This window comes from Talpa europaea (genome assembly GCF_964194135.1).
Source record: "Talpa europaea genome assembly, chromosome: 1".
NCBI lineage: Eukaryota > Metazoa > Chordata > Mammalia > Eulipotyphla > Talpidae > Talpa > Talpa europaea.
This window is the reverse complement of record NC_140073.1, coordinates 44,155,959-44,182,961: the sequence shown is the minus strand read 5'-3', so window position 1 is coordinate 44,182,961 and position 27,003 is coordinate 44,155,959. Positions and strand designations below refer to the sequence as shown.

At 40.9% G+C, this 27,003-nt stretch overlaps 2 protein-coding genes across 2 annotated transcripts; one reads left to right on the top strand and one right to left on the bottom strand.

The window, feature by feature from the left end:
- On the bottom strand, positions 1-25,593 carry OR52B4 (olfactory receptor family 52 subfamily B member 4; the record flags this gene model as incomplete). The annotated part of the gene is made up of 2 exons (XM_084251439.1): positions 1-33; positions 24,682-25,593. The coding sequence occupies 2 exons, from the start codon at positions 25,591-25,593 to the stop codon at positions 1-3; spliced, it is 945 nt and encodes a 314-aa protein (XP_084107565.1).
- LOC311182578 (olfactory receptor 52B4-like) lies at positions 18,934-19,833 on the top strand (the record flags this gene model as incomplete). Its single annotated transcript, XM_084251450.1, has 1 exon — positions 18,934-19,833. One exon carries the CDS (start codon positions 18,934-18,936, stop codon positions 19,831-19,833), a length of 900 nt encoding a protein of 299 aa, XP_084107576.1.
- Positions 25,594-27,003: the final 1,410 nt, after the last annotated feature.

Genomic DNA, 27,003 nt, shown 5'->3' with positions numbered 1-27,003 from the left:
TCAGATCTTCTTTGGAAACAAGATATGGGTTACCTGGTCCCGGATCTGTTTGGTCTTGATCCCATAAATGATGGGATTCAGCATAGGTGGAGCCAGAATGCAGACATTTGCTAGCAGTATGTAGAAATGGGGTGAGACGTGGCGTCCAAAACGCTGAGTGAGGACCAAGAAAATTCCAGGGCCATAAAAGAGGATGATGACACAGACATGGGAGCCACAGGTGTTGAGAGCTTTGTGGCGAGCATCCTGGGATGGGATGCGGAACACAGCATGGAGAATCAGCACATAGGAAACAAAAATTAGCACAACATCTAGAGCCACTGTTAATATGAGGATGGTAAACCCATACCAGATGTTTATTCATATGTCATCACAGGAAAACTTGGCCAAGAAAATGTGCTCACAAGCGGTGTGTGGAAGAATGCTACTTTTGCAAAAATTCAGTCTTTTCAGAAGAAATATTATGGGAAAAATTGTACCATAACTTCTCAGAAAGATGAAGACACCAATTTTCCCAATCAGTGAGTGTGTGAGAATAGTGGTGTATCTCAGGGGGTAGCAGATGGCAATGTAGCGGTCAAATGCCATCACCAGCAAGATCCCTGACTCTGAGATGAAGGTAGAGTGGATGAAAAAGAGCTGAGTGATGCAGCGATCCAGGGAGATCGCCCCAGCTTGGAACCAGAAGATGGCCAAGGCCTGAGGCACTGTGCTTGTGGAGAGGATGATGTCTGCTCCAGCCAGCATGCAGAGGAAAAGGTACATGGGCTCATGGAGGCTGCGCTTCGTGAGGATGATGCAGATGAGCAGGCTGTTCCCGAGCAGAGCAATGACGTAGGACGTGAAGAAGGGTATGGAAATCCACCTGTGCTGGTCCTCCAGGCCAGGGACGCCCAGCAAATAGAAGACCTTGTAGCTCACACCAGTGTGGTTTAAAGTAGTCATACCTGGAGCAGATGACTGGGACCTCACTTTCTCTTTATAGAGACAATTGACATTTTAAATTGTATTCAAAGTTTAAGGCACTTACCTGATTCTTTTCCAAGGTAGGCATGCCAGGATGAAACATAAGTTTAAAAATTTATAAGATATCATGTGTTTTGTCAATGAGATAACAATCTTACAAAGAAGATAGACATTTACACAGCTAGTGAAAATAACGTTTTAAGTGAATATATTAGCAGTGTAAGAAAACTACTATGGGAATCCAGTGGAAGAGGTAATTCAGTCTATTTGGCTGATGCCCTCATTCAGTGGAGGTGAACTGGGTGGAGAATGGGATGAAGTAATTTAGGAGTTGAAGGGTAGACAGCTGTTGTACAAATATTTAATGCATTTTAATCAGTTTGCAACCCTATGTGGTTGTGGGAGTGGATGTATTGTACAATGGTTAAAAAAGAAAAAGAAAAATACCGGATGGTCTCACTCATAGCAGGGATCTAGAAAACTTAAATAAGGGACCAGGAAAATGAATAACTATAAGAAAGTGAAAATCAAAATCAACAAAAAACTATGAACCAGAGACACTTTTAGGGGGGCGGGGGCAGGAGGGGAGGGATTGGGGTCAGAATGGGGGGGCTGCAATTGTATGGGGAATATAAAAATAAAATCTATTATTTAAAAAAAAATAGAAAGAAAAGTATTATGGTGGATACAAATTAAAGAGCCCAGGAGGGGAGAGTCAATCACCATGAATTTTTTTTTTTTATAGAGGCATGTTTTATTTATTTATTTATTTATTTATTTTTATTTATTTATTTATTTATTTTTGTTTATACATGCACTGGGTACAGTCAGAAGCGCGGGAGGGTGAGAGAATTCACCAGAGCCAGAGCGGGGAGCAGAACAGGCAGAAGGACCGAAGTACACCGCTGAGGGGAGCAGCGGGTGGCAGGAGAGGCCCACACGCCATGTGGGATCCTCCTCTGGTGGCCGGGGAGCAGCTGGGGATCGAACCGGTGCCGCAGAGGCCGCGGGCAGCCTCGCAACCCAGCGCTCAACCGCTGCGCCACCTGGGAGGCCCCAATCACCATGAATTTTTATGGAGAGCAATAGATGGTATTTATACTGGAAGTGGCTGGATAATGGATTGGAAGGAAAAAATAATTTGGAAGGAAAGTTTAATGTTTTCCTAATTAGAAGAAAGCAACTTATTGACCATAGACCAAAGTGAAATATGATTAACAAAATAACATTTAAAAGTACCTATTTTATCTCAGGCATCGATGTAAAAACATAACATTAATTATTTGTAACACTATAGAACTTGGCACAACTGTTAAAGAATAGATCTTGGATTTGAAACTGCTCTAATTGTAGAGCACCTTCTGATATGTCAGATGGATCAAGGGGCAAGAGATTGTACAGTAGAGAGAGCGATCGAGCAAGACAGAGAGAGCAAGAGAGAGAGAGCGAGAGAGAGAGAGAGAGATCCTGAGAAGTTACCCCCAAGCTGTCCACTTTTATCTCTGTAAGTACATCATATTTCATATAAGAGTTTTGAAATAACTGGTAATTGAAATTCCAGGAGCGTGGATATTTTGTTCCCTTTACTTTGCCCCTTTAGTCACGAGTAGTACAATTTTGGTAAAGTCATAAAACAATTATATTTGTGGGGAAGCCAAAATCTGAAACATTGAGAAAAGGTTCTGCTTTCCAAAGTACTACAGAGAGGAGTCAGTTGCTCACAAAGAAAAAAGGCCAAGTGAATCCAACCCAAATAACTGGTGGAGAAAAATGTCAAATGGACTCAGATTTACATCATCTAGAAGAATCTCAGATGATGCAGAAGCCAGAGGCTCATTATTTTCATGGAGATGCAAGTAGCAGCATGTAAATAAAAGTGTTTTACTTTCAAGGCCAGTATCTAGGCCAGTGGTTTTCAAATGGAGGCAATTTTGCATCACCTCCCCCACCCCTTAAATAAAGTAAGTAGAAATAAGAGCTGAGAGAAGAGGACCAGCTTCAGAAGTGGCTGGATGCTGAATGCTTCATTGATAATAACAAATAGGCACTTTCTTTTGGGAAGCAGTTAGGAGAGGCTAGGGAGTGCAGAGATGGGGAGTTGGTCAGCCTGAACTAGCATGGCTGCTGTCTAATTCAGTCACCTGAAAAAACTTCAATGCCAACATTTGTTGTTGCTAGTTTTTTTAATATATGCCATTCTCACTGGTGTAAGATGGTATCTCATGGTAGTTTTGATTTGCATTTCCCTGATTACAAGTGATGTTGAACATTTTTTCATATGCCTGTTGGCCATTTGCATTTCCTCTTCAGAGAGATTTCTTGACCTACTAAACACAGAGCTTCCATATGATCCAGCAATTCCACTCCTAGGTATTTACCCAAAGGACACAGAAACATCAATTCCAAAGAGCACCTGCACCCCTATGTTTATAGCAGCACTGTTTACAATAGCTAAGCTTTGGAAACAACCCAAATGCCCAAAAATAGATGACTGGATTAAGAAGATGTGGTACATATACACCACGGAATATTACTCAGCATTCGAAAAAGATAAACACATGCAATTTGCAGCAACATGGATGGCGCTGGAAGGGATCATGCTCAGCGAAATAAGCCAGAAAGAAAAAGAAAAATACCAGATGGTCTCACTCATAGCAGGAATCTAGAAAACTTAAATAAGGGACCAGGAAAATGAATAACTATAAGAAAGTGAAAATCAAAATCAACAAAAACTATGAACCAGAGACACTCTATGGGGGATGGGGGGCGGGGAGGGGAGGGATTGGGGTCAAAACAAGGGGGTTGCAATTGTATGGGGAATATAAAAATAAAATTTATTTTTAAAAAAAAAAGTTCAATGCCTCCTGAAGCTTCCCTCATGAAGGAGGGTGGGGTTAGGTGTACTCAGCATCCCAGAGAAGTCACCTCCATCCCTGTGCTTTGTGGCACCAAGAAAACTTGTCCCGTTCAAGGCACACTCACCAGCTTCCACATGTTCACCATGTCAGCAATGTGCTGGAGAGACACATCTCCCCAAAGTCACCCTCCGTTCTTCTGCTTTTCACAGAAGTTTAATCATCAAGACTCCTATTTCCTTGATTGTGACCTCTTTCTGAAACTTATTTTCCATCTGTGCATGTCTAGAATCTAACACACAAAAATATTAAGTGGGAGTAAAGAAGAAGCAGGATATTTAGCAGTCAGGACCTGGGGCCTAAGAAGTACCTTCTTAGGCGGGGGTACAGGTCCTTTGCACACTTGGTTAAAAAACCCAGAGCCCTTCATTCTGCCCTCCAGATACCACTTTCCTGCCTACTAGGGTCACATGTATTTGTGACTCTGGTCTCCTCTATGCTTATTTAATACCAGACAAAGGTGCCAGTATCCTCAAATACCTACCTGAAGCCCCATAACCTTCCGGTCTGGATGGGGGTACCCTTCTTCCCTTCCTAAAATTTTTTTTTTTTTTATAAATTTTATTGTTATATTCCCCATACAATTGCAGCCCCCCATTCTGACCCCAATCCCTCCCCTCCCGCCCCCGCCCCCCTAAAAGTGTCTCTGGTTCATAGTTTTTTGTTGATTTTGATTTTCACTTTCTTATAGTTATTCATTTTCCTGGTCCCTTATTTAAGTTTCCTAGATTCCTGCTATGAGTGAGACCATCCGGTATTTTTCTTTTTCTTTTTGGCTTATTTCGCTGAGCATGATCCCTTCCAGCGCCATCCATGTTGCAGCAAATTGCATGTGTTTATCTTTTTTGAATGCTGAGTAATATTCCATGGTATATATGTACCACATCTTCTTGATCCAGTCATCTATTTTTGGGCATTTGGGTTGTTTCCAAAGCTTAGCTATTGTAAACAGTGCTGCTATAAACATAGGGGTGCAGGTGTTCTTTGGAATTGATGTTTCTGTGTCCTTTGGGTAAATACCTAGGAGTGGAATTGCGGGATCATATGGAAGCTCTATGTTTAGTAGGTCCAGAAATCTCCACACAGCTTTCCACAGTGGTTGGACCAGTTTGCACTCCCACCAACAGTGCAGAAGAGTTCCTTTTTCTCCACACCCTCGCCAACATTTGTTGTTGCTAGTTTTTTTAATATGTGCCATTCTCACTGGTGTAAGATGGTATCTCATGGTAGTTTTGATTTGCATTTCCCTGATGACAAGTGATGTTGAACATTTTTTCATATGCCTGTTGGCCATTTGCATTTCCTCTTCAGAGAAGTTTCTTTTAAGCTCTTCTGCCCATTTTTTGACCGGATTATTTTCTTTGTTGTTGTTGAGTCTCATCAGCTCTTTGCAGATTTTTGTGATCAGTCCTTTATCATTAGTGTTGGGTGCAAAAATGTTCTCCCAGTTGGTGGGGTTTCTCTTTGTTTTTGTTATTGTCTCTTTTGCTGTGCAAAAGCTCTTTAATTTGATGTAGTCCCAGCTGTTTATCTTTGCCTTCACTATCACTGCTTTGGGTGATGTGTCTGTAAAGATGTCTTTGATGTGCAAATCACGTAGTGTTTCGCCTATATTTCTTTCTATATATTTTATGGTTTCAGGTCTTATGTCTAGTTCTTTAATCCATTTTGAGTTGATTTTTGTGTATGGTGTGAGGTAGTGGTCAAGCTTCATTCTTTTGCATGTAGCGACCCAGTTTTCCCAGCACCATTTATTGAACAAACTTTCTTTGCTCCAATGCATATTCTTTGCTCCTTTGTCAAAGATTAGTTGACCATAAATCTGTGGGTTTATTTCTGGATTTTTCTATTCGATTCCATTGGTCTGTATGTCTGTTCTTGTTCCAATACCATGCAGTTTTGATGATTATGGCTTTGTAGTATAGTTTGAAGTCTGGGAGTCTGATGCCTCCATTCCCTTCTTTTTTTTTCAGGAGAGCTTTGGCTATTCGGGGTTTTTTGTGATTCCATATGAATTTCATCAATAATTGTTCTATTTCTTTGAAGAATGACATTGAAATTTTGATTGGAATAGCATTGAATCTGTATATTGCTTTTGGAAGGATGGCCATTTTAATAATGTTTATTCTTCCAATCCATGAGCAGGGGATGTCTCTCCATTTCTTTGTGTCTTCTTCTATTTCTTTTAACAGTGTTTTATAGTTTTCTTTGTATAGGTCCTTTACCTCTTTTGTTAGATTTATTCCCAAATATTTGATTTTTTTTGTTTCAATAACAAAAGGGATGGTCTTTTTGATTTCTTCTTCATCAGATTTATTGTTTGTGTATAGGAAGGCTACTGACTTTTGCGTGTTGATTTTGTATCCTGCCACTTTACTGAACTGATTGATGAGTGGAATTAGCTTTTCTGTGGAGTTTTTGGGATTCTCTATGTATAATATCATATCGTCTGCAAATAGTGATAGTTTGACTTCTTCTTTTCCTATTTGGATTCCTTGGATGTCTTTCTCTTGTCTTATTGCCCTGGCTAGGACTTCCAGTATTATATTGAAAAGCAATGGTGAGAGTGGACATCCTTGTCTTGTTCCAGATCTTAATGGAATTGCTTTCAGCTTTTCACCATTGAGAATGATACTGGCTGTTGGCTTGTCATAGATGGCCTTTATGATGTTGAGGTATGTTCCTTGTATCCCAAGAATTTCAAGGGCTTTTATCATGAATGGGTGTTGCACTTTGTCGAAAGCTTTCTCAGCATCTATTGATATTATCATATGGCTTTTATATTTCTTTTTGTTGATGTGTTGGATAACGTTGATTGATTTTCGGATGTTAAACCATCCTTGTGCCCCTGGAATGAATCCAACTTGGTTGTGGTGAATTATCTTATGGATACATTGTTGGATTCTGATAGCTAAAATTTTATTGTGGATTTTTGCATCAGTGTTCATTAGGGAGATTGGCCTGTAGTTTTCCTTTTTTTGTGTTGTCCTTGTTCGGTTTTGGTATTAGTGTAATGTTGGCTTCATAAAATGTGTTTGGTATTGTCCCTTCCTTCTCAATTTTTTGGAAGAGTTTGTGAAGGATAGGCACTAATTCGTCTCTGAATGTTTGGTAGAATTCATTTGTAAATCCATCAGGTCCTGGGCTTTTGTTTTTGGGGAGGTTTTTGATTACCATTTCAATTTCGCTAATTGTAATTGGTCTGTTTAGGTGTTCTATTTCTTCTTTATCTAGCTTTGGGTGATTGTAGAGTTGTAGGAATTTGTCCATCTCCTCTAGATTGTTAAACTTGTTTCCATATAACTGTTCATAGTAGTTACTGATTATTCTTTTGATTTCTGCTGTGTCCGTTGTGATTTCTCCTCTTTCATTGATGATCCTGTTTATTTGTGCTTTCTCCCTTTTTTCCTTTGTGAGCCTGGCTAGGGGTTTGTCTATTTTATTGATTTTTTCAAAGAACCAGCTCTTGGTTTCATTGATCTTTTGGATTGTTTTTTTAGTTTCAATTTCATTTATTTCTGCTTTGGTTTTTATTATTTCTTTTCTTCTACTGGTTTTGGGGTTTTTTTGTTGTTCTTTTTCTAGATCTTTGAGCTTTGAGATTAGGTTGTTTCTTTGCGTTCTTTCTTGTTTCTTGATGTGAGCTTCTATTGCTATATATTTTCCTCTTATTACTGCTTTTGCTGCATCCCATACATTTAGGATATTGGTGTCCTCCTTGTCGTTCAATTCAAAAAATTTTTTAATTTCTTCTTTGATCTCCTCATTAGTCCAATGGTCTTCCAGTAGTGTGGTTTTTAATCTCCATGAGGTAGGAAAGTTCCTTGCCTTCTTTTTATGGTTTATTTCTAGTTTGATGCCTTCATGGTCAGAAAAGATGGTTGATATGATTTCAATCTTGGTGTATCTGTTGATGTTTGTCTTGTGCCCCAGTATGTGATCGATCCTGGAGAATGATCCGTGTGCACTTGAGAAAAATGTGTACTCCGTTTTTTTGGGGTTTAGTGTTCTATAGATGTCTGTTAAGCCCAATTGCTCTAGGTCTTTATTTAGAGCTTTGGTTTCTTTACTTATTTTTTGTCTTGTTGATCTATCCATTGTTGATAGTGGTGTGTTGAAGTCTCCCACTACGTATGTGTTTTCTCTGATGTCTGTTTTCAGAGAGGACAACAGTTGTCTGATATAATTTGGTGCTCCTTCGTTTGGTGAGTATATGTTAATGAGTGTTATTTCTTCTTGAAGTATTGTCCCCTTGATCATAATGTAGTGACCATTGGGGTCTCTTTTTATCTTTTTGAGTTTGAAATCTGTTTTATCTGATATAAGTATAGCTGTTCCTGCTTTCTTTTTTGGTCCATTTGCTTGTAGGATTGTTTTCCATCCTTTAACTTTGAGCCTATTTTTATCTTTTGTAGCTAAATGTGTTTCCTGGAGACAGCAAAAGGTTGGGTTTTGTTTCTTAATCCAGGCTGCAACTCTGTGTCTTTTTATTGAAGAGTTTAATCCATTTACATTTAGAGTTAATATTGATATGTTAACATCTGTATTTGCCATTGTGTTTGTCTTTCCTTTGATTTTATTTATTTATTCTTTTAATAACTTTTTTTTTTTTTTTGGCCTTCTTTCATTGTTATTCGTCACTCTGAGGTTCTGGCTTTAGTACTCCTTGTAGTATTTTTTGGAGTGGGGGTTTAGTTGCAATGAAATTCCGGAGTTTCTGTTTGTCTGGGAAGGTCCATATTCTTTCTTCAAAGAGGAAGGAGAGCTTTGCGGGATAGAGTATTCTTGGTTGGCATCTGTTTTCTTGGAGTCTGTTGACTATGTCCCTCCACTCTCTCCTTGCCCGTAGTGTTTCTTCGGAGAAGTCTGATGTCAGCCTGATTGGTTTTCCTTTGAATGTTATCTGTTTCTTCCCTCTTGCCAGCTTCATTATTTTTTCCTTGTCCTGGATTCTTGGGAGCTTTACTATTATGTGTCTTGCTGTATTTTTCCTTTCGTCGTGGAAGTTTGGTGTTCTTCTTGCTTCTTGTATATCAATGTTCAGCTCCTTCTTCACATTTGGGAAGTTCTCTTCAATTATCTCTTTGAATATTTTCTCTGTTCCTACATCTCTCTCCTCTCCTTCTGGTATTCCTATAACTCTTATATTTCCTTTCCTCATGGAGTCAGATAGTTCCCGAAGTCTTTCTTCGTTCTTTTTCCTTCGTACTTCTCTTTCCTTTTCTGTTTTGGTTCTTTTTATTTCTGTGTCTTCAAGATTACTTATTCGTTCTTCCATTTCATCTATTCTGCTTTCATTGCTTTTCCCAGAATTCTTTAGTTCTTCCATTAATTCTTTGATCTCCTGCATTTCTTTTACTTCCCTCTTTAGGGACTCAATTTCTTTCTTCTGACCATTGTTTTCCCTCTCTAGGAACTCAATTGCATTCTTCTGATCGTTGATTATTTTTCCCTTATCATTGTTTTCCTTTATGACTTCTGTCAGTTTTTTAATCACGGCAATTTTAAATTCTCTTTCTGGAAGGCTCAGAAATTCTTCCAAGTTATTGTCGTTGCAATCTGGGGGCTGGCTTTCTTTTTGTGGTGTGCTTTTTCTCTGGAGAGTTGCTAGGTTGCATGTGGTTCTTCTCCTCCCTACTGTCTGTTTTCTAATTTGCCGTATGCGTTGGGACACTGTGTTGTTGGGACTGGCCGGCATCTTGGGTGGGCTTCTCTGTTCCCCTCTGGTTCTTCCAGGAGTCATCTGTCAGTTTCAAGCAGCCTTTACTGGAGAAAGGTCCCTGTTCTAAAATGCCGATGTGGGGACACACTCCCCTGTGCGCCTGGTCTGCCCCGGCGGTGGGTTCCTGCTCCCCTCTGGGCTTGGACTGCAGGCCAGAGGGGGTCTGGCGTGGGCGAACTTCCCCCGCTCACCTCTGGCTCCTGAGGAAGCCTTCTGCAGGTAGTCTTTACTGAAGAAATGTCCCTGTTCTAAAATGGTGATGTGGGACACACTCCCTGCGCTTCTGGTCTCAGGCACACTCTTCTGCGCGCCTGGTCTGCCCCGGCTGTGGGTGCTCGCTCTCCCTGTGGGCTCAGACTACTTGTTCGGAAGGGGCCCGGTGTGGGCTAACTCCCCAGCTGGCCACTAGCTCCTTCAGTAGCCTGTGCTGGGGTCAAGTCGCTAGGTGGCGCCAGAGATCTCTCCTAGAGCCCTTGGGGAGCTGATTTTCCACCCCGTGGGACAGGGAGCAGAGCGGGGATGGTAGGGTACACCTCAACGGCTTTGGGGTGCTGTGTCTGCCTTGTGCCCCACCGTCGTGGGGAACCCACGCCCCTAATTTCGTGCCCCGGGTCTCAGTTCCAAAGCCCTCAGTTCCAGGACGCGGGCTGTAGCCCAGATCAGTGGCGCGGGAATGGCGCCTTTTGAATCCCGCTCCCCTGCCTGGGCACCTTGTTCCTGCTCACTCAGGGAGGGCCTCCGCCGTCTCCCCGCAAGCCTAGGTCGCAGGCGCGGGGACCTGGGCAGCTGCAATCCGAGCGCCGCTTTCGCGCAAGCTTACCGGGCGGCCGGGGCCTGGAGCTCACCTCCGCGGCGGATCCTGCAGGGTTCGCCTCAGCTCCCGTTCACGGGGTGTGGTGGCTGAAATAGTTCCTTTCCACTCACAGTCCCACTTGCTGTGTCCGTTTTTCTTGTTGGCCGTTTTGGTTTGTTGTTTCCCTCCTCTCTGCCGGTCCCTCCTCTCTGCCGGTCGGAGAGTGCCGACTTTGTGGGCGGGGGAGGGGAGCAGGGTTCTGCGCTTCCCTCCCTTCTGGTCCTCTTTTATGGCAACTTTCTTCTTCGGGCAGTTTGCTGGAGTCGTCCGTTTATCTTCCGTGTCCCAGTTCTCACTGGGACCTGCCGCTTTTCCTCCCTATTAACTTTTTTTAACGGGAGATCTTACTCGCAGCGTCTCCTCGCCGCCATGTTGCTCCGCCCATCTCCCCCTTCCTAAAATTTACCCCACATTAATAAGTAACTTAATCGCTTGCTTCAAGGGCCGTCTTGATACACTAGAATATGTGATGAATCAAGGAAGACTGAGCTTTGGCTACCAGGGAGCAGAGATTTTTATGCACTTTTTCTGACAACTCCAGAGGAAGTTTATGCCCTAGGGAAACCAGATTTAGAGTTGTATTTCTAATAACACCTATTCCATGCAAACATAAGGGTCAAGATGCTATGGCTTTCCATGCCTGCTAACACCACCATCTTGTCCACCACTCCATTTCTGGATAGATTGTGAATATGTATTATTTTCAAGAAATAAAGTGTTACTACTACAACAATAAAATATGTAACTACATCAGATATTCCTGTTTTCATTTTAATGATAATTTGTAAATATTAATCCTATTTTAAATCAGCACAAATACATTGACTGTCAAATATTGACATACGGATTATTTAAAAAATGCATTCCTTTAAGGAGTTCTTTGTAATATGAGAGATCTCCCATATTCTAAAGACTGAAATAATGAGTGTAATAGCTAATGTGAAAAATGTCTTCATTAATGTTAATGTCGTCAATGTACTTACGTGAGTTAGAATATAACAAGGAAACAATCTCCATACTTCTCTTCTTTGGTTGCCAGGAAATCTACAGTAAGTCTTCAGTTACTACATTACCCTCTGTCTCTTTGCTGGTAAAATATCTCTGCCCTTTAGATATTTTCTATGTGCTTTATCTTCATTAATTAGTCCAAGGAAATAGAAAGTACATATTTGTAAAAATGAGACAACTTTGTGTATGTGTGATAAATTCATAGGTTTCTATTTAAAATGATGGATTGAGCTTACCCAGAAAGACTTCATACCTTCTTAAGAATATTATTTTTTCATTAAATAATTATTTTGAATAGAATGTGTAAACATACAAAATCTACATAAATTTCAATAAAATTTTTAAGTAGATTCAGCCAACCACGATCTATAATCATATAGATTCAAATGCTAACATTTGGTCATATTAATTCTTCTCTGACTGACTCTGTCCCTCATTGTTCTCCCTTTAATTTTTTGCTATGCCATTTCAGTAAAATAAGCAGAGATCTGGAAATATTTAGCATGTGCTATCTAAGGACAAGGACAATCTCTTAAATCTAAGAGTGCAATTATGAAATCCATGATATTTAACATTGATAAAATGCTATAATCCAATATATAGTACATATTTACAATCTACCATCTGTCCCCAAATTCTTTTTTATAGCAATTTTTTTCCATTTGTGTTCAGTTGTCATATACTTATGTTTTTAAAATCTGGATCATTTCTTCAAGCTTTTATTGTCTTTATGATAATGACATTTTAAAAGAAGAATACAGCTCCATATTTTGTATAATGTTCCTCAGTATGGACATATTCATTGAGATAAGATTCAGATTGACCAGAATACTATGTAAATAATACTGTGTTCTCATGCTATGGTATCATCAGGTACTTGATCTAAGTTTTATCACATTATTGGTGATATTATGTTGATCAATTAATTAAAGTGGGTCCCCAGATTTTCCTCACTAAAAAGGTGTATCTCTTACCCTGTAGTCAGTGAAATAATTCATGAGAAGATTGAAACTGAATAATCCTGTTATCCAACAAAAGTGCAACTAGGGTTTTGGAATTTCATTGATGATTCTTGCCTGAATCAATTTTTATTTTGATGGTGGTTTTTCAACTCAATTTTTCCCACTACATGTATTAGTTGGTATTCTATTATAAATAAGAGGCTACTCATTTTTTTTTTTTTAGTATTTGCATGAACTCATGGATTCTTTTTTTGTTCAATAGTTTGTATGATGTATCCTTATTTGTTCTGATGCTGAAATGATCACAGATTTGACTAGTGAGAGCTTCATCAAATTAGCTCTTGTAATCATTGCCATTTCCCTATAGTTTCTTTGAATACTTCCTTATATTTTAGCACAAGGTGTTTCAGAATCAGCTTATAAATTTTCCCCTCAGTCTTGAAATAAACATCATTACCAGGATTTCTTAGCTTCTTTAATGATGAGTAATATACAGAAAACCAGTTTGAGCACTATATGTGCTCACTGCTCCAGAGTCTTTCCTTTCATTTATCAGGATCAGGGAGAACAAAAGCTTTTTATTTTTTCTCACTGATCCGTTTATTTATGATATTATCTCTAATTCCAAAGCAACATTACAATGGGAGTAGAGTTCTTTGAATTAGTATTTTACATCTTTTTGACTAGAATCTATCATTTTACATCATATACAGACACTGATGATTGTTAGACATATAGCTGCTTCTCTGCTACAAATACGTCCATACTATTGACTTATTCTATCTAAACAAAAATAAAAATATATGCACATGATATAAAAAAGAGATAATTTTACCAGCAAGAGGCGCTTTACTGAATAAGATAACTGAAAATTAAGTGTAGATTATTTGATAGTCAAAGTGAAACAGGGCAGCAAGGGGCACCAAAACTGGCCAAGGACACTGCCCAAATAGTTTACCAGTCACTGTTGAGTTCCTCACCCATGCACAACTGCAAGACCACTCAGGCTCAAAGAACAACAAAGGGATTTATGTAAAAAACCAGGGAAAAACAAAGTTACTGAGGCCACAAATGGCCGTTTACCTCACCCAAAGCCGTATCCAGTGTTTTTCAGTCCTAAACAAAAGCAGTTAAAATGGCATCTTCCTGTCACTGAGGACACAAAGCTCCTCTCCCAAACAATAGGCCACGTGTCCAAGATGGTGTCTTCCTGCCACTGCGGACATGAAGCAGCCAGACTATAGGCCAGCACTAGATAAACAACACTTAAAACAGCAGCTACCGGGCCTCCCCGGTGGCGCAGCGGTTGAGCGCTGGGTTGCGAAGCTGCCCGCAGCCTCTGCAGCGCCGGTTCCATCCCCGGCCACTGGGTGAGGGTCCCACTTGGCGCGCAGACCTCTCCTGCCGCCCGCTGCTCCCCTCAGCAGTGTGCTTCGGTCCTTCTGCCTGCTCTGCTCCCCGCTCTGGCTCTGGTGAATCCTCTCACCCTCCTGCGCTTCTGACTGTACCCAGTGCTTGTATAAATAAATAAATAAATAAATCTTTAAAAAACAAACAAACAAACAAAAAAAAACAGCAGCTACCACTGTCAAATGAGCAGACAAACAGCCACACTCACGTAGCTCAGTAAGATGCCTGGCTGAAACATGCCAGGCTGAAACATGCCAGGCTGAAACATCAGCAAAACTGGAAACAGTTTTAGTCACTTGGCTACCTGTAAAGCCTCCAAACTTTTCCTCTCTGAAGTTGGCTGTTGAAAGCCTCCACCTTCAGAGGCCCACACAGTCTTCTGGAAGATCAGTGTGGTGGGGGCTGAAATCTGCTGACCCCTCATGCTGAATCCTGAAATGCTAAATGAATCTGCCCCCTTCTGCATGCAGTCACTTTCATTTTTAAAAAAGATTTATTTATTTATGCATACAATAACTGGGGTACAGGCCAGAGGTGCGGGGGGTAAGAGGATTCACCAGAGACAGAGTGGGGAACAGAACAGGCTGACTGACTGAAATATACTGCTGAGGGGAGCAGCAGGTCAGTGAGGAGAGGTCTGCTGCACCATGTGGGTTGCTCCCTGGCAGGGGATCAAATTCGTGCTTGCAGTGACTGCGGATGGCTTCATAGGTTGTGTCCTCCCTTGCGCCACCAGGGAGGCCCCACTTACAGCTTTTATCAGTTGCTCTAACCCACTTTTTAGCAATTTTCCTGGGGCTACCTATCCTCACTAGCAACCCCCTCCAGGGGGCACCACTTGTCTTTTGGCTTTAGCTAAAAGGAAAAGAGGGTGTAGCAGACTTTTTATAGCTGACATTTTTTTTTTTTTTTTTTTTTTAGTGTTCATAAGTTTGTTTAATCGCCACTGGGTGGTAAAAACATCCATCGTGAGGTTGAAAAACGATGCCTCTGGTGTGTTTCAGTCCCTAAACTGATGTTTGCAGGAAGTTTGCCTTTTCTTTCTTCTGGATTGTAGAATCAAGTGCCAGGTATCAACTTTCATTCCATTTTTTTCCCAGTGGGAAATTTTCTTCAATTCTCAAGTCAGGATTTACTGATATTTGAAGCTGCTGTCACCTGATGATTTTGGAACTGATTTTCCCAACCTTCTTCATTCCAGTACACATTTCAAAATCCTTCATACTTAGAATCTTCACCCTGAAGATTTCCTCTGTGAGGGCTGTGATAACTGACTCTTTGAAATAGAAAGTTGCGGGCCTCCCTGGTGGTGCAGCGGGCGGAGCACTGCGCTGTGAAGCTGTCCGCAGCCTCTGCAGTGTGGGTTCGATTCCCGGCCGCCCAGGGAGAAACCCACGTGGCACGGCACACCTCTCCTGCCTCTCCCGCTGCTCCCCTCAGCAGTGTCTTCTGTCTGTCTGCCTGTTCTGCTCCCCACTCTGTCTCTGGTGATTTCTTTCACCGTCCCAAGCCTCTGACTATACTCCAGTTCTTATATAAATAAATAAATCTTTATTTTTTCTTTTTTTTTTTTTATGATCCACACTCTTTATTAATATTTAGCAAGGTATAAATAGCAAAAGAATGCTTGTGCTTGGTATCCAAAACCTACATAACCTTTTGCTTAACTGGGCCACTGGATGGTGGATAGAAAGCTGACATTGACTCAAATAGGTAGTGTAAATATCTTTGAAAAGACATTAAAATATGTGGAGTCTAGAAAAATAAAACAAAGGGTCAGATAAAACCAAGCTGAAAAACTAACCCTTGACAGCTGACAGTGGAATGGGGGCAACTTGAGGGGGAGAGGGAGGGAGACAGGAAGGAAGGGGAACATGGAGCGGGGAGCACAGAGGTCTATGGGGCTGGACTGTGGGGTCAGGGGCGGTGGACGCACTGTGGCAACATTGTTGAGAGGGGAATCCTGCACCTCTATAATGGAAACGGTGATGTAAACCAATATTAGTGCAATAAAAAACATAATGTAAAAAAAGGACATTGAAGTATTCTCATGTATTTAAAATATTACTGCAAATTCTAAAGTTTAAGTGACTTCAAAAACTCAACGTATAGGGCCTCCCTGGTGGCGCAGCGGTTGAGCGCTGGCTTGCGAAGCTGCCCGCGGCCTCTGCGGCGCTGGTTCGATCCCCGGCTGCTCCCCGGCCACCAGAGGAGGGTCCCACATGGCGCGCAGACCTCTCCTGCCGCCCGCTGCTCCCCTCAGCAGTGTACTTCGGTCCTTCTGCCTGCTCTGCTCCCCGCTCTGGCTCTGGTGAATTCTCTCGCCCTCCCGCGCTTCTGACTGTACCCAGTGCTTGTATAAACAAATAAAACAAACAAATAAATAAATAAATCTTTAAAAAAAAAAGAAAAAAAAACCTCAATGTATATATGTTTAATTTCTAGTTTGTTTAAAATCCAAAGGAATAGATTTGTTAAAATCAGTGTTCAAAAATAACTTATATGTTAATTTCAAATTACTTGCGCTGACTGAAAATGGAATGAATATCTGCTAATTCCCATGAAATGGAAACAGGAATATCTGTAGTGTTAGTATGCAGAATGTAGTCACAGTTTATTAATTGATAAAAGAAAACACAGGTGCCCACTTAATCCAGAAGTGCTGCTGTGGAAGAGAGGTGGTGTGGGCGCAACTGGAGAGCCATAATGAAGCGAATAGAAAGGGTGTTGTCGAGAGGACAGCTTTATGTCTGTGCTCCCTGGAGAAACAGCCATCCCTGAGGGCTTCGGGCAAATGTGTAAAAGCTCAGGGCCCTGGCTGCCATCACTCAGATTCCGATTGCAGTGATGTCATTTTAGCCCACGAGAACTCCATCTAAGGCAGGTGAGTGAATATTTTTTGCTCAGTGGCGAATTCACAGGTAAAGTCCTGCTTCCTGACTAGATGTTATGGGGCATACAGTAGGTGACTGAAAATAACAGGACTTTTTTTTTTTTTTTTTTTTTTTTTGGTGTGAGATGGACCCAGTTAGAGAGAATAGAGCTGTTGTGTGCTGGAAGCATTTATAAAGGTTGACGAGAGTCACTGTGTTTATTTCTTTCTGATTCCACATATTTGGTGCATCATGTTGATAGATTGAAATGGTGGGAGTACCTACATCATTGAAATTGATAAACACTATAAATAAGTCTTTTTTTTTTTTGATGAGCTATTTTACCAGCACACATAGGACCGGAGTCACTGTTCTGGTACGACCTACTAGAATGGAATGTGCTGTCTTGGAGAGGAGAGTGAGGAAACTGGATTTGAGGAATCTTAAATCTTAGTGAGCCAAGGGCCCCTGAGTCTTCACAGATAGTGTTCTTCTTTGGCCCCAGATCCTGATGACTGTAAATATCCAATCTATTTAAAGGAGCTTATTCATGACTTCCCCACTGATCCATCATCATGCCCACCCAATATTTGTTGTTGGATTGTTTTACTAAATATTTTGAGGACTTACACTGCTTCAGTGTGTCAGGTTCTGGAAATGCACAAAGGAAAAACATATTACTCAAACACAGAAAATTTATAGTTGATTGGGAGATCATTGATAAATAATCAGTTACGCTCCTATCAATGAGATAGACAGCCTGAATTGGACATTTAGTGAAACAGGGTAAAGAATAACTTAAGGGGAGATGTGTCATGCAGGCAGAGAGAAGTGTCCTGAATAGGGGTAATTCTTTCAGCAGATCAAATTTGAGATATCGTCTCCAAGATGCTGAGCACATCTCGATCAAAGCTATGAAAATCTTTTTTTAAAAATATATGTTTAAATATATATATATATATTATATCATTGTTAATTTTTGTACAATGTATGCTTTCTCCGGTCAGGTGCAGTCCCCGTAAAATTCCCACCACCAATTCACCGCTGAATCATCCACCATAGTCCCTTGTGCACAGAGCTGTGAAAATCTTTATGATACATTTGAGAAGTTTCTTAGCATGGCCTTGCTTCAGACAAATACTCTAATACATGCAAGTTCATCTTATGGGTCATATCTTAGCCTCTGAGTTTCTTAGCTCAATTTTTCCCCCCATAAGAAAAATTCTCTTTGATTCTTCTTCCACCTGATGACATATTAGACTACCATAAGGGTAACTTCACATAACTGCACATTTTTTGTGTTCCTCCTATAAGTGAAATCATCCAATATTTTTCTTTTTCTTTCTGGCTTATTTCACTGAGCATAATTCCTTCCAGCTCCATCCATGTTACTGTGAATGGCATAAATTTATATTTTTTGATTGCTGAGTAATATTCTATTGTGTATATATACCCCACATCTTGATCTAGTCATCTATTTTTTGGCATTTGGGTTGTTTCCATACCTTACTGATTATAAAAAGTGCTGCAATAAACATAGGGGGGGCAGGTATCCTTTTGAATTAATGTTTTTGTGTCCTTTGGATAGATTCCTACAAGTGGAATTGCTGGATCGTATGGAAGCTCCATTTTTAGTAGTTTGAGGAACCTCCACACAGCTTTAATAAGGGATCAGAAAAGAAGTAATTATAATAAATTAAAAATCTAAATAAACAGGCAACTACATATCAGAGACATTCTGCAGGGAAGAGGAGGGAGAAGGATCAAAACAGGGGAGGGAAGAGCACATGTGGACTATGGTGATGGGACATGGGTGAATTAGTGGTGGGAATTTCATGGGGACTACACCTGAGAGGAGAAAGCATACAGTGTACAAAAATGAAGACTGATGCAAAATATATATAAAATAAACAAAAAACACAAATACTGAATGCTTTACTTCTCTTATGTTTCTGTATCAGTTTTATTTTATATAACAAAGCTCTACCATTGTTTTCTTTAATAACATGAATAGTTGCTCTATTTTGTGATTAAGATTTTAGTAGAGAGCAAACAAATTTTTCTTTATCTTTACATATCATATAACTCCTGGCATCCTCTGAATTGAATGGGATCAGGTAGATGAGAAAGGTGTTGGCAATATCAAAGAAAATTTGTGAATGTGATGTACATTTTTCTCCATCTCTGCTCCCAGACAGTGGAGTCCCACGTGGTCTCACAGGACATGGCTGCCTTAAACCGCACTGCTGTGAGCCATACAGTCTTCCGCTTACTGGGCGTCCCTGGCCTGGAGGACCAGCACAGGTGGATTTCCATCCCCTTCTTCATTTCCTATGTCATTGCTCTGCTCGGGAACGGCCTGCTCATCTGCGTTATCCTCACGAAGCGCAGCCTCCATGAGCCCATGTACCTCTTCCTCTGCATGTTGTCAGGAACAGATATTGTCCTCTCCACGTGCATTGTGCCTCAGGCTTTGGCCATCTTCTGGTTCCAGGCTAGGGAGATCTCCCTGGATTGTTGCATCAGCCAGGTATTCTTCCTGTCCTCTACTTTTGTCTATGAGTCGGGGATCTTGCTGGTGATGGCATTTGACCGCTACATTGCCATCTGCCACCCACTGAGATACACCACGATTCTCACACATGCATTGATTGGGAAAATTGGTCTGATCCTCTTTCTGAGAAGTTATGTTACTGTTTCCCCCATAATATTTCTTCTGAAAAGACTAACTTTCTGCAAAAGTAACATCCTCCCAAACACCGCTTGTAAGCACATTGTCTTGGCCCGTATTTCCTGTGATGACATCCGAGTGAACATCTGGTATGGATTTTTTGTCCTCATGTCAACCTTGGTCATAGATGTTGCATTAATTTTCATTTCTTATGTGCTCATTCTCTGGGCTGTGTTCCGCATCCCTTCCCGAGATGCTCGCTACAAGGCTCTCAATACATGTGGCTCCCATGTCTGTGTCATCATCCTTTTCTATGCACCTGCCATCTTCTCAGTCCTCACTCAGCGGTTTGGACATCACATCTCACCTCATATCAAAGTTCTGCTGGCCAACATCTATATTCTGGTTCCGCCTATGCTGAATCCTATTATTTATGGGATCAAGACCAAATAGATCCGGGACCAGGTGATGCATGTGTTCTTTACAAAACAGCCTGACTATGATGATGGAAGCTAACCTTGGATTTTTCTCAATAATCCTCTCTATGCATGAGGGGAAATTTAGCATCAGGATGTGGGAATGCACAGCTGAGAAGCTAAAGAACTACAGATACTGGTGTCTCTACAGCAACACCATTGGGACAGTTTCGATTCATGATGCTTTCAAAACCTCTAATCAGCCATTAGGTGTCAGTAGCTTCAGATGCTTAGTATTGTCATTTATCAAGTTGAAAACAAGATCAGTTCACCTCTAAGTCACTTACATCTCTATAACTTTAGACGGGCTATTGGCATAATATGAACTGGAAATGGCTTTTCCTGGATAGTTGCTAAAATATTTTTTTCTGACATGTTCTAAGCTTTAAGTATATATTTTATTCCTCTTATGCACATGTCTTCTGCCATTTTCCCCCAATGTCTTCTGCATATTCAAATTTTTGTCTCTCACAAATTATTACACAATAATTATCTGCCTGACCTTCTGATAATAATAACAAAAATCCTATGGAGGCTGCAGGTAGTGTTATCTTCTATCAGAAATGTTTACTCTATCTCCCCCTATGCAGAGAAGCCGATCAAAACATTCCAAATGAATCCTGGGTCTGAGTCAAGGCTGGTTTTCAGTTTATGTCAGGCTAAGTATTTGTCTTTATGCTCTTATTCTGAGGACAAAATTCTCCAGAGATTTTAATTAATATCCTAGAAGACCCTTTTTTCCTCAGTCTTAACAACAGCTGTAAATGTTTTAGTTCTTCCCTAAACGAGGTCTTTCAATGTAGCTCTTTAGATTCCTCTCCTTGCAGCTTCTAAGTCTGAAAAATGATAGAAATGAGAATTTAAGATATGGCTTAATCATTCCTCCTCACTGGGGTAGGTCTTCCAGTCTTAAAAATCACAGGGATTAAAAACAAGTACATATTGCCCTTTAGAATCTTTTGGCCTCATTCTCTAGTATCAAGAGTAGCCAGTGTAGTCAGCAAATGTGTCATAGGAAAAATAAATCTATGTATTTCAAATTTCCCAATTTTGAAATTTTTACTGCAGTCCTGGCCACAAAGAATTCTCTGGCTTCTCTGTCCCCCAGGAAAGGCCTTCGTCCTGGACCAACATTGATCCTTAGCCCTGTTCCAGAATCAGTAATTCCAGAGATAAAATGTGATTGGAATTGTCAGCTTCTGACTAGTTCTCCTTTTTCTCTATTTTGTTCATCTAGTTCACTGATGGCTTAATAGATGATGTTTGTGATTTATTTGTCTCTTTCTAGTTTCCACAATGGAAATACTATTATGCCATGTTCTACTCCTTCATACCCAGAACAAAAGTTTTGAGAGGCTGGCTGATGCTTGCCTTGACAACGTGAAAAGACAAAGTAAAGACATTTAGCCTGAAGAAAATAAATATTTATGTTTTGGGGTCAAGGATATTATTTATGTCATTTTCATCTAAATATAAAAATGGTCATAGATTTTTCATTATTCTTTCACTGAACTCAGGATTTTAAGACTTCTCCCAACTTGTATTAGCATTTATATATTACGAGATGAGACCCTTTCTTTTGATTCTCACCTGAATGGAGCATATACACAAAATAAAGAAACCCAACCTATCTTAGCATTTTTTAAAATAAAGATTAAACTCACGAACCAAAGATATTATAATTCAGAATTCTATTTTTCTCTTGTGTTACATTATTTTCATTATATCAACAAAACAAAAACATTATTTAATGTCTTAATTATCTTGTATAGTGTGCTTCTTATAACTATGTATTTGTCTTCAAAACAATTATGATTTTTAAAAATATCAGGCATTTCCAAATTAATTTTACTCCACCAATCCTGTCAGGGTGAATTCAATTAATTCTCTGATATTTGTTAATTACACAATGTTAGTCAACAATTTAATTGTTCCTTTTAAAAAATATTTATTTATTTATGCATACAAGAACTGGGGTACAGACCAGAGCCCGTGGGGGGAACAGAAGAGGCAGATTGACTGAAATACACTGCTGAGGGGAGCAGCGGGTGAGTCAGGCGAGGTCTGCTGTGCCATGTGGGTAGCTCCCTGGCCAGGACCAAACGTGTGCTGCAGTGGCTACCAACAGCTTGACAGTGCCGTGTCTTTAACCCCTGCACCACTAGAGAGGCCCCAAAGGGCATATATTATTAACCTTTCACCTTACTAAATAGAAATGTTAAAAATCTAAAATAAGTGGAGTAAGAAAGAGTAAGTAATGGACTTACCTTAGAACAACTTTTCAAGCTAAAAACAAAGGGAAACACCCATAGAAAAAAGCCTGGTGATTTGACTATATAAAGTTTAGTTCCTCCTATGTAACTAAAATTAAAAGATAGATAAGATGAGAAAATATTTACAAAGAGTGTTACTTCTTGGAAAAGTATTTTAAAGTGCTTTAATTTGCAGCTAGTAAAAGTTATTTATTTATTTATTTTTTTTTTTTTTTTTTTTAAAATTTTTTTTTTTTTTTTATAGAGGCATGCTTTATTTATTTGTTTGCTGGTTTGTTTGTTTGTTTTGTTTATACATGCACTGGGTACAGTCAGAAGCGCGGGAGGGTGAGAGAATTCACCAGAGCCAGAGCGGGGAGCAGAGCAGGCAGAAGGACCGAAGCACACCGCTGAGGGGAGCAGCGGGCGGCAGGAGAGGTCTGCACGCCATGTGGGACCCTCCTCCGGTGGCCAGGGAGCAGCCGGGGATCGAACCGGCGCCGCAGAGGCCGCGCGCAGTTTCGCAACCCAGCGCTCAACTGCTGCGCCACCGGGGAGGCCCTAGTAAAAGTTATTTAAAATATAATAAAATACTTTTCAGAAATCTATGTGAAAATAATAGGGTATAAGATGTTTCACAGATTGATTTCAAATATGTGAAAAATTGAGAAATAAGATGGACTCACAAACATGATAAAAGGAACTTTTTTATGCATTTAAATGAAAATGTGTAACAAAGAAACATTGACGAATGTTGAAAGAGTAGTATGAATAATCAGATAGGGCTGCAAATTCCTTCTGATGGCTCCAGTGTTTACGGTAATCAGGCTCTATTGCCAATGTATTATTAGAACCTTCTCTGGAGGGGTCAGGACTCTCTGACACACAGAGAGCTAAAGCGGTCCCCATGCCCAGAATCTCCTCACTGTCTCCTCCCAGATAGCACTTTCCATTCTGCTGGGATAACCCAGTAGATTTGTGACTTGTCCAGTGGTGCTTTGTAAACTTGTAGGGATCCTTTGCCAACTGGACTGAATGGGCAGCTGAGCCATCACCTCTGTCCTCTATCACTGCTGCTGAGTAAGAAGGTGTGAGGCAGGCCTAGCTGACATTCCACTTCCTCCCACTTCCTGGTGTCAGCGGTACCTGGCAAGAAGCTGAGACTTCATCCCCACCGAGGATAAAGGAGATGGTGAGAGGGGGGCTCTACTGCACCCTATTGTCATTCCCCCTCCATCAGATGGCTCAGTCAGAACTGAGTCTCTATCCTTCTCAGCATCAACAAGGCAGTAAGAGGTATCGGGAGGCTGGGCTCATGAGCACTCTGCCTCCCTCCTCCTATCTTGTGACAGTAGGGCCAGTTGATGGATTTAGTGTCTGCTACTGTTGTAAAGCAATGGAATAACATGGTTCAGCACTCCGCATCCTTTTCCATGCGGTAACAAGACTCAGGAGCTAAGCTACATCCCCACTTGAGTCATATTCCACCTTTACCAGGAAAGTGTTAGTGGAGTGAGAGGGGTGCTGAATTTCCCTTGTACCCGTGTGCAATGAGGAAAGTGCTGCAAGTTAATCTTTCACTTTGCTCAATGGTTTTCATAGGGCCCAGCAGGATCTGAACATATACCCTCCTCCAGACCTATCTACTATTCCTCCTAAATAGAAGATTAAATAGATTTCAGAGTCTCATAACATAATACCCAAAGTGTCCAGAATACAATAATAATCATTTGGCTTTCCAGGATAATTATACATTGAATAATAAAATAGATACCACCATGGAGATAACTCATGTTTGGAATTATCTGACAGAGACTCAAAAGCAATCATAAAAACATGCTTGGGATAAAGATGTCAGAGCAGATTCCTTGCTTTACTTCCAGGAGGATATTCTGAAAGTTTTCCAGAAAGGCATTAAACTCAGAGGGTACAGTGACAGGGCAAAAATGGAGCACTCTTGGATATCAGAGACCAACATGGACTGCACCAGATTGGAAACTGAGGAGATTCATGCCCTCACTAAACAATGGGTGGGTGGAGAGAAATGCATGGAGGCTGTGGTGTGGGTGGGATGCTGTCATACAAGGTACAATGAGGCACTGCCCCTCAGGTGGTGGGTGTGGAAGTGAAGAATCAAGCAACGTGGAGGCGCAAGCCTGTGACTGGGGGGAAGAATGTGTGAAGTTCTTTTTTTTTTTTTTTAAGATTTATTTATTTATTTATACAAGCATTGGGTACAGTCAGAAACGCGGGAGGGTGAGAGAATTCATCAGAACAGACAATGAAGTACACTGCTGAGGGGAGCAGCGGGCGCGGCAGGAGAGGCCTGTGCGCCATGTGGGACCCTCGCCGGGGACTGTGGATCAAACCGGCGCTGCAGAGGCTGGGGGCAGTTTTGCAGCCCAGAGCTTAACCGCTGCGCCACCAGGGGAGGCCCTGGAGGAGTTATTTCTTAGTGTTTTGGCTGACCCCTTCCACCCACTGTTTCTACAGACCACTTCACAGATAGAAATTCTGAAAACTCAGTTCTTCTACCAAAGTGATTTCTGCTTTTCAAATAATATGTGAACCACCTGCTCCTGAATTTGCTTGGTCTTGATCCCATAAATGATGGGGTTCATCATGGGTGGAGCCAGAATGCAGACATTAGCCAACAAGATGTGGACATGAGGGGGAATGTGGCGTCCAAACCGCTGAGTAAGGGTCGTGAAGATCCCAGGGCCATAAAAGAGGATGATGACACAGACATGGGAGCCACAGGTGTTGAGAGCTTTGTGGCGAGCATCCTGGGATGGGATGCGGAACACAGCACGGAGAATCAGCACATAGGAAACAAAAATTAGCACAAGATCTAGAACCACTGTTGATATGAGGACGGTAAACCCATACCAGATGTTCACTCGAATGTCATTACAAGCATATTTGGCCAAGCCAATGTGTTCACAAAAGGTATGTGGGATAATATTATTTTGGCAGAAAGTCAATCTTTTCAGAAGAAATATTATGGGAAAAATTGTACCATAACTTCTCAGAAAGATGAAGATACCAATTTTCCCAATCAGTGAGTGTGTGAGAACGGTGGTGTATCTCAGGGGGTAGCAGATGGCAATGTAGCGGTCAAATGCCATCACCAGCAAGATCCCCGACTCTGAGATGAAGGTGGAGTGCAAGACGAAGAGCTGAGTGATGCAGCGATCCAGGGAGATCACCCCAGCCTGGAACCAGAAGATGGCCAATGCCTGAGGCACTGTGCACGTGGAGAGGACGACGTCTGCTCCAGCCAGCATGCAGAGGAAGAGGTACATGGGCTCATGGAGACTGCGCTTCGTGAGGATGATGCAGATGAGCAGGCTGTTCCCTAGCAGAGCAATGACGTAGGACGTGAAGAAGGGTATGGAAATCCACCTGTGCTGGTCCTCCAGGCCAGGGATGCCCAGCAAATAGAAGATCATGTGGCTCACACCAGTGTGGTTTAAGGTAGTCATATCTAGAGAAGATGTGGCACCTCACTTCTATTCATAGAGAGGAAAATACATATTTAAAAAATATATTTTTAAGAGAGTTATACTAATGTTATTTGTGAACACATCAGGTTCTCTTTACATATTTCATACTCTTCATGTCCTATGGACATGCAAATAACAGGGAATTGCTCAGATGAAAGGATATGGTATGTACCCCCAACAACTCAAGGCCAACTGCATTCAGTGCCAAATAACCAAAGTAAGAGATATTATTGTATGTATCACACTTTTGAACAGAGAATTTTGAATACACAGAGGAAATCATTATACCTGTCTGGGAAAGATGTAACATGATGATACTTGAACTTGATCTTACAATTGACTAGTTTATCATAAAGAATGTAACCTAAGGGCAGCTATACAAGAAAAGGTGACTACACAGATCAACATAGTATGATCATGAACTATTTCCAAGCAGATTTTTCTAATTTTCAAGGGCCTTGATTACCATTTCATAATTTTGTTCACAACTTGATACAGCTTAGACCCCATCCTCTGCACAGGGGTAGCCATCAGCTATCCTGAAGTCAGTGCTTTAGTACAACAATCACTCTAGGTTATCTGTGGAGGGTTATTGGGACAGTAATTGATTGACTGATTGGATGCTTTAAGATCAGTCACATTCCAGGAATAGTATGGATCTGAATGTAATACAGTCACAGGTGAATGAAGCCAATGTTTATTAAGCGTTGTTTCCTGCCAGGGATTACATATGCCATGTGAGTATATTCTTCATGCAAGTAGAATCCACTCCAGGAAGTGGATATTGTCAATTTTACATCAATGAAAAAACTTAAGAGAATAGGAATCACTTGCCAAGTTTCACCATCAATAATTAGTAGAGTTTGAAGTCTTCACCATATACTTTTTGCTTACTTTTGAAGAGGGTCAGGAGATCTTTGAGAAGGAAAATGATAGGACTGCTGTGCCTGGAAGGAGGAACTCCTCAGATTCATACTTGAGAGAGCTAAGTTTAGAAATGACCGAAACTGGGGAAAAAAGGGACATTCTTGCTGGAGTGAGGGCATGGCAGGTCTTGATAATTGGAAGATTCTTTTGCTGTAGAAAGTAACTTGTAATTCCACCGTTTTTCATTCACTAGCTTAATCTTTCAGCAAGTGTACTGTGAACAGTGACCATTTCTCAGGCATCATGCCATCTGCCCAAGTCCTAACTGGGCTAGTGGTTTGAGAGAGTGGTGGCTATGGAAGCAGATAGATTTAGTAAAATGTTCCAGGTATGATGGACTCAGAGGGTGCTTTTGGAGAAGAGAGGTCCAATATTTTGATCAGAATACAGAAATATAACTAAATTGTAAATAAATACCCTTTTCATGGAGTTTCTGAGGATATTAAATGATGGAACTGAAAA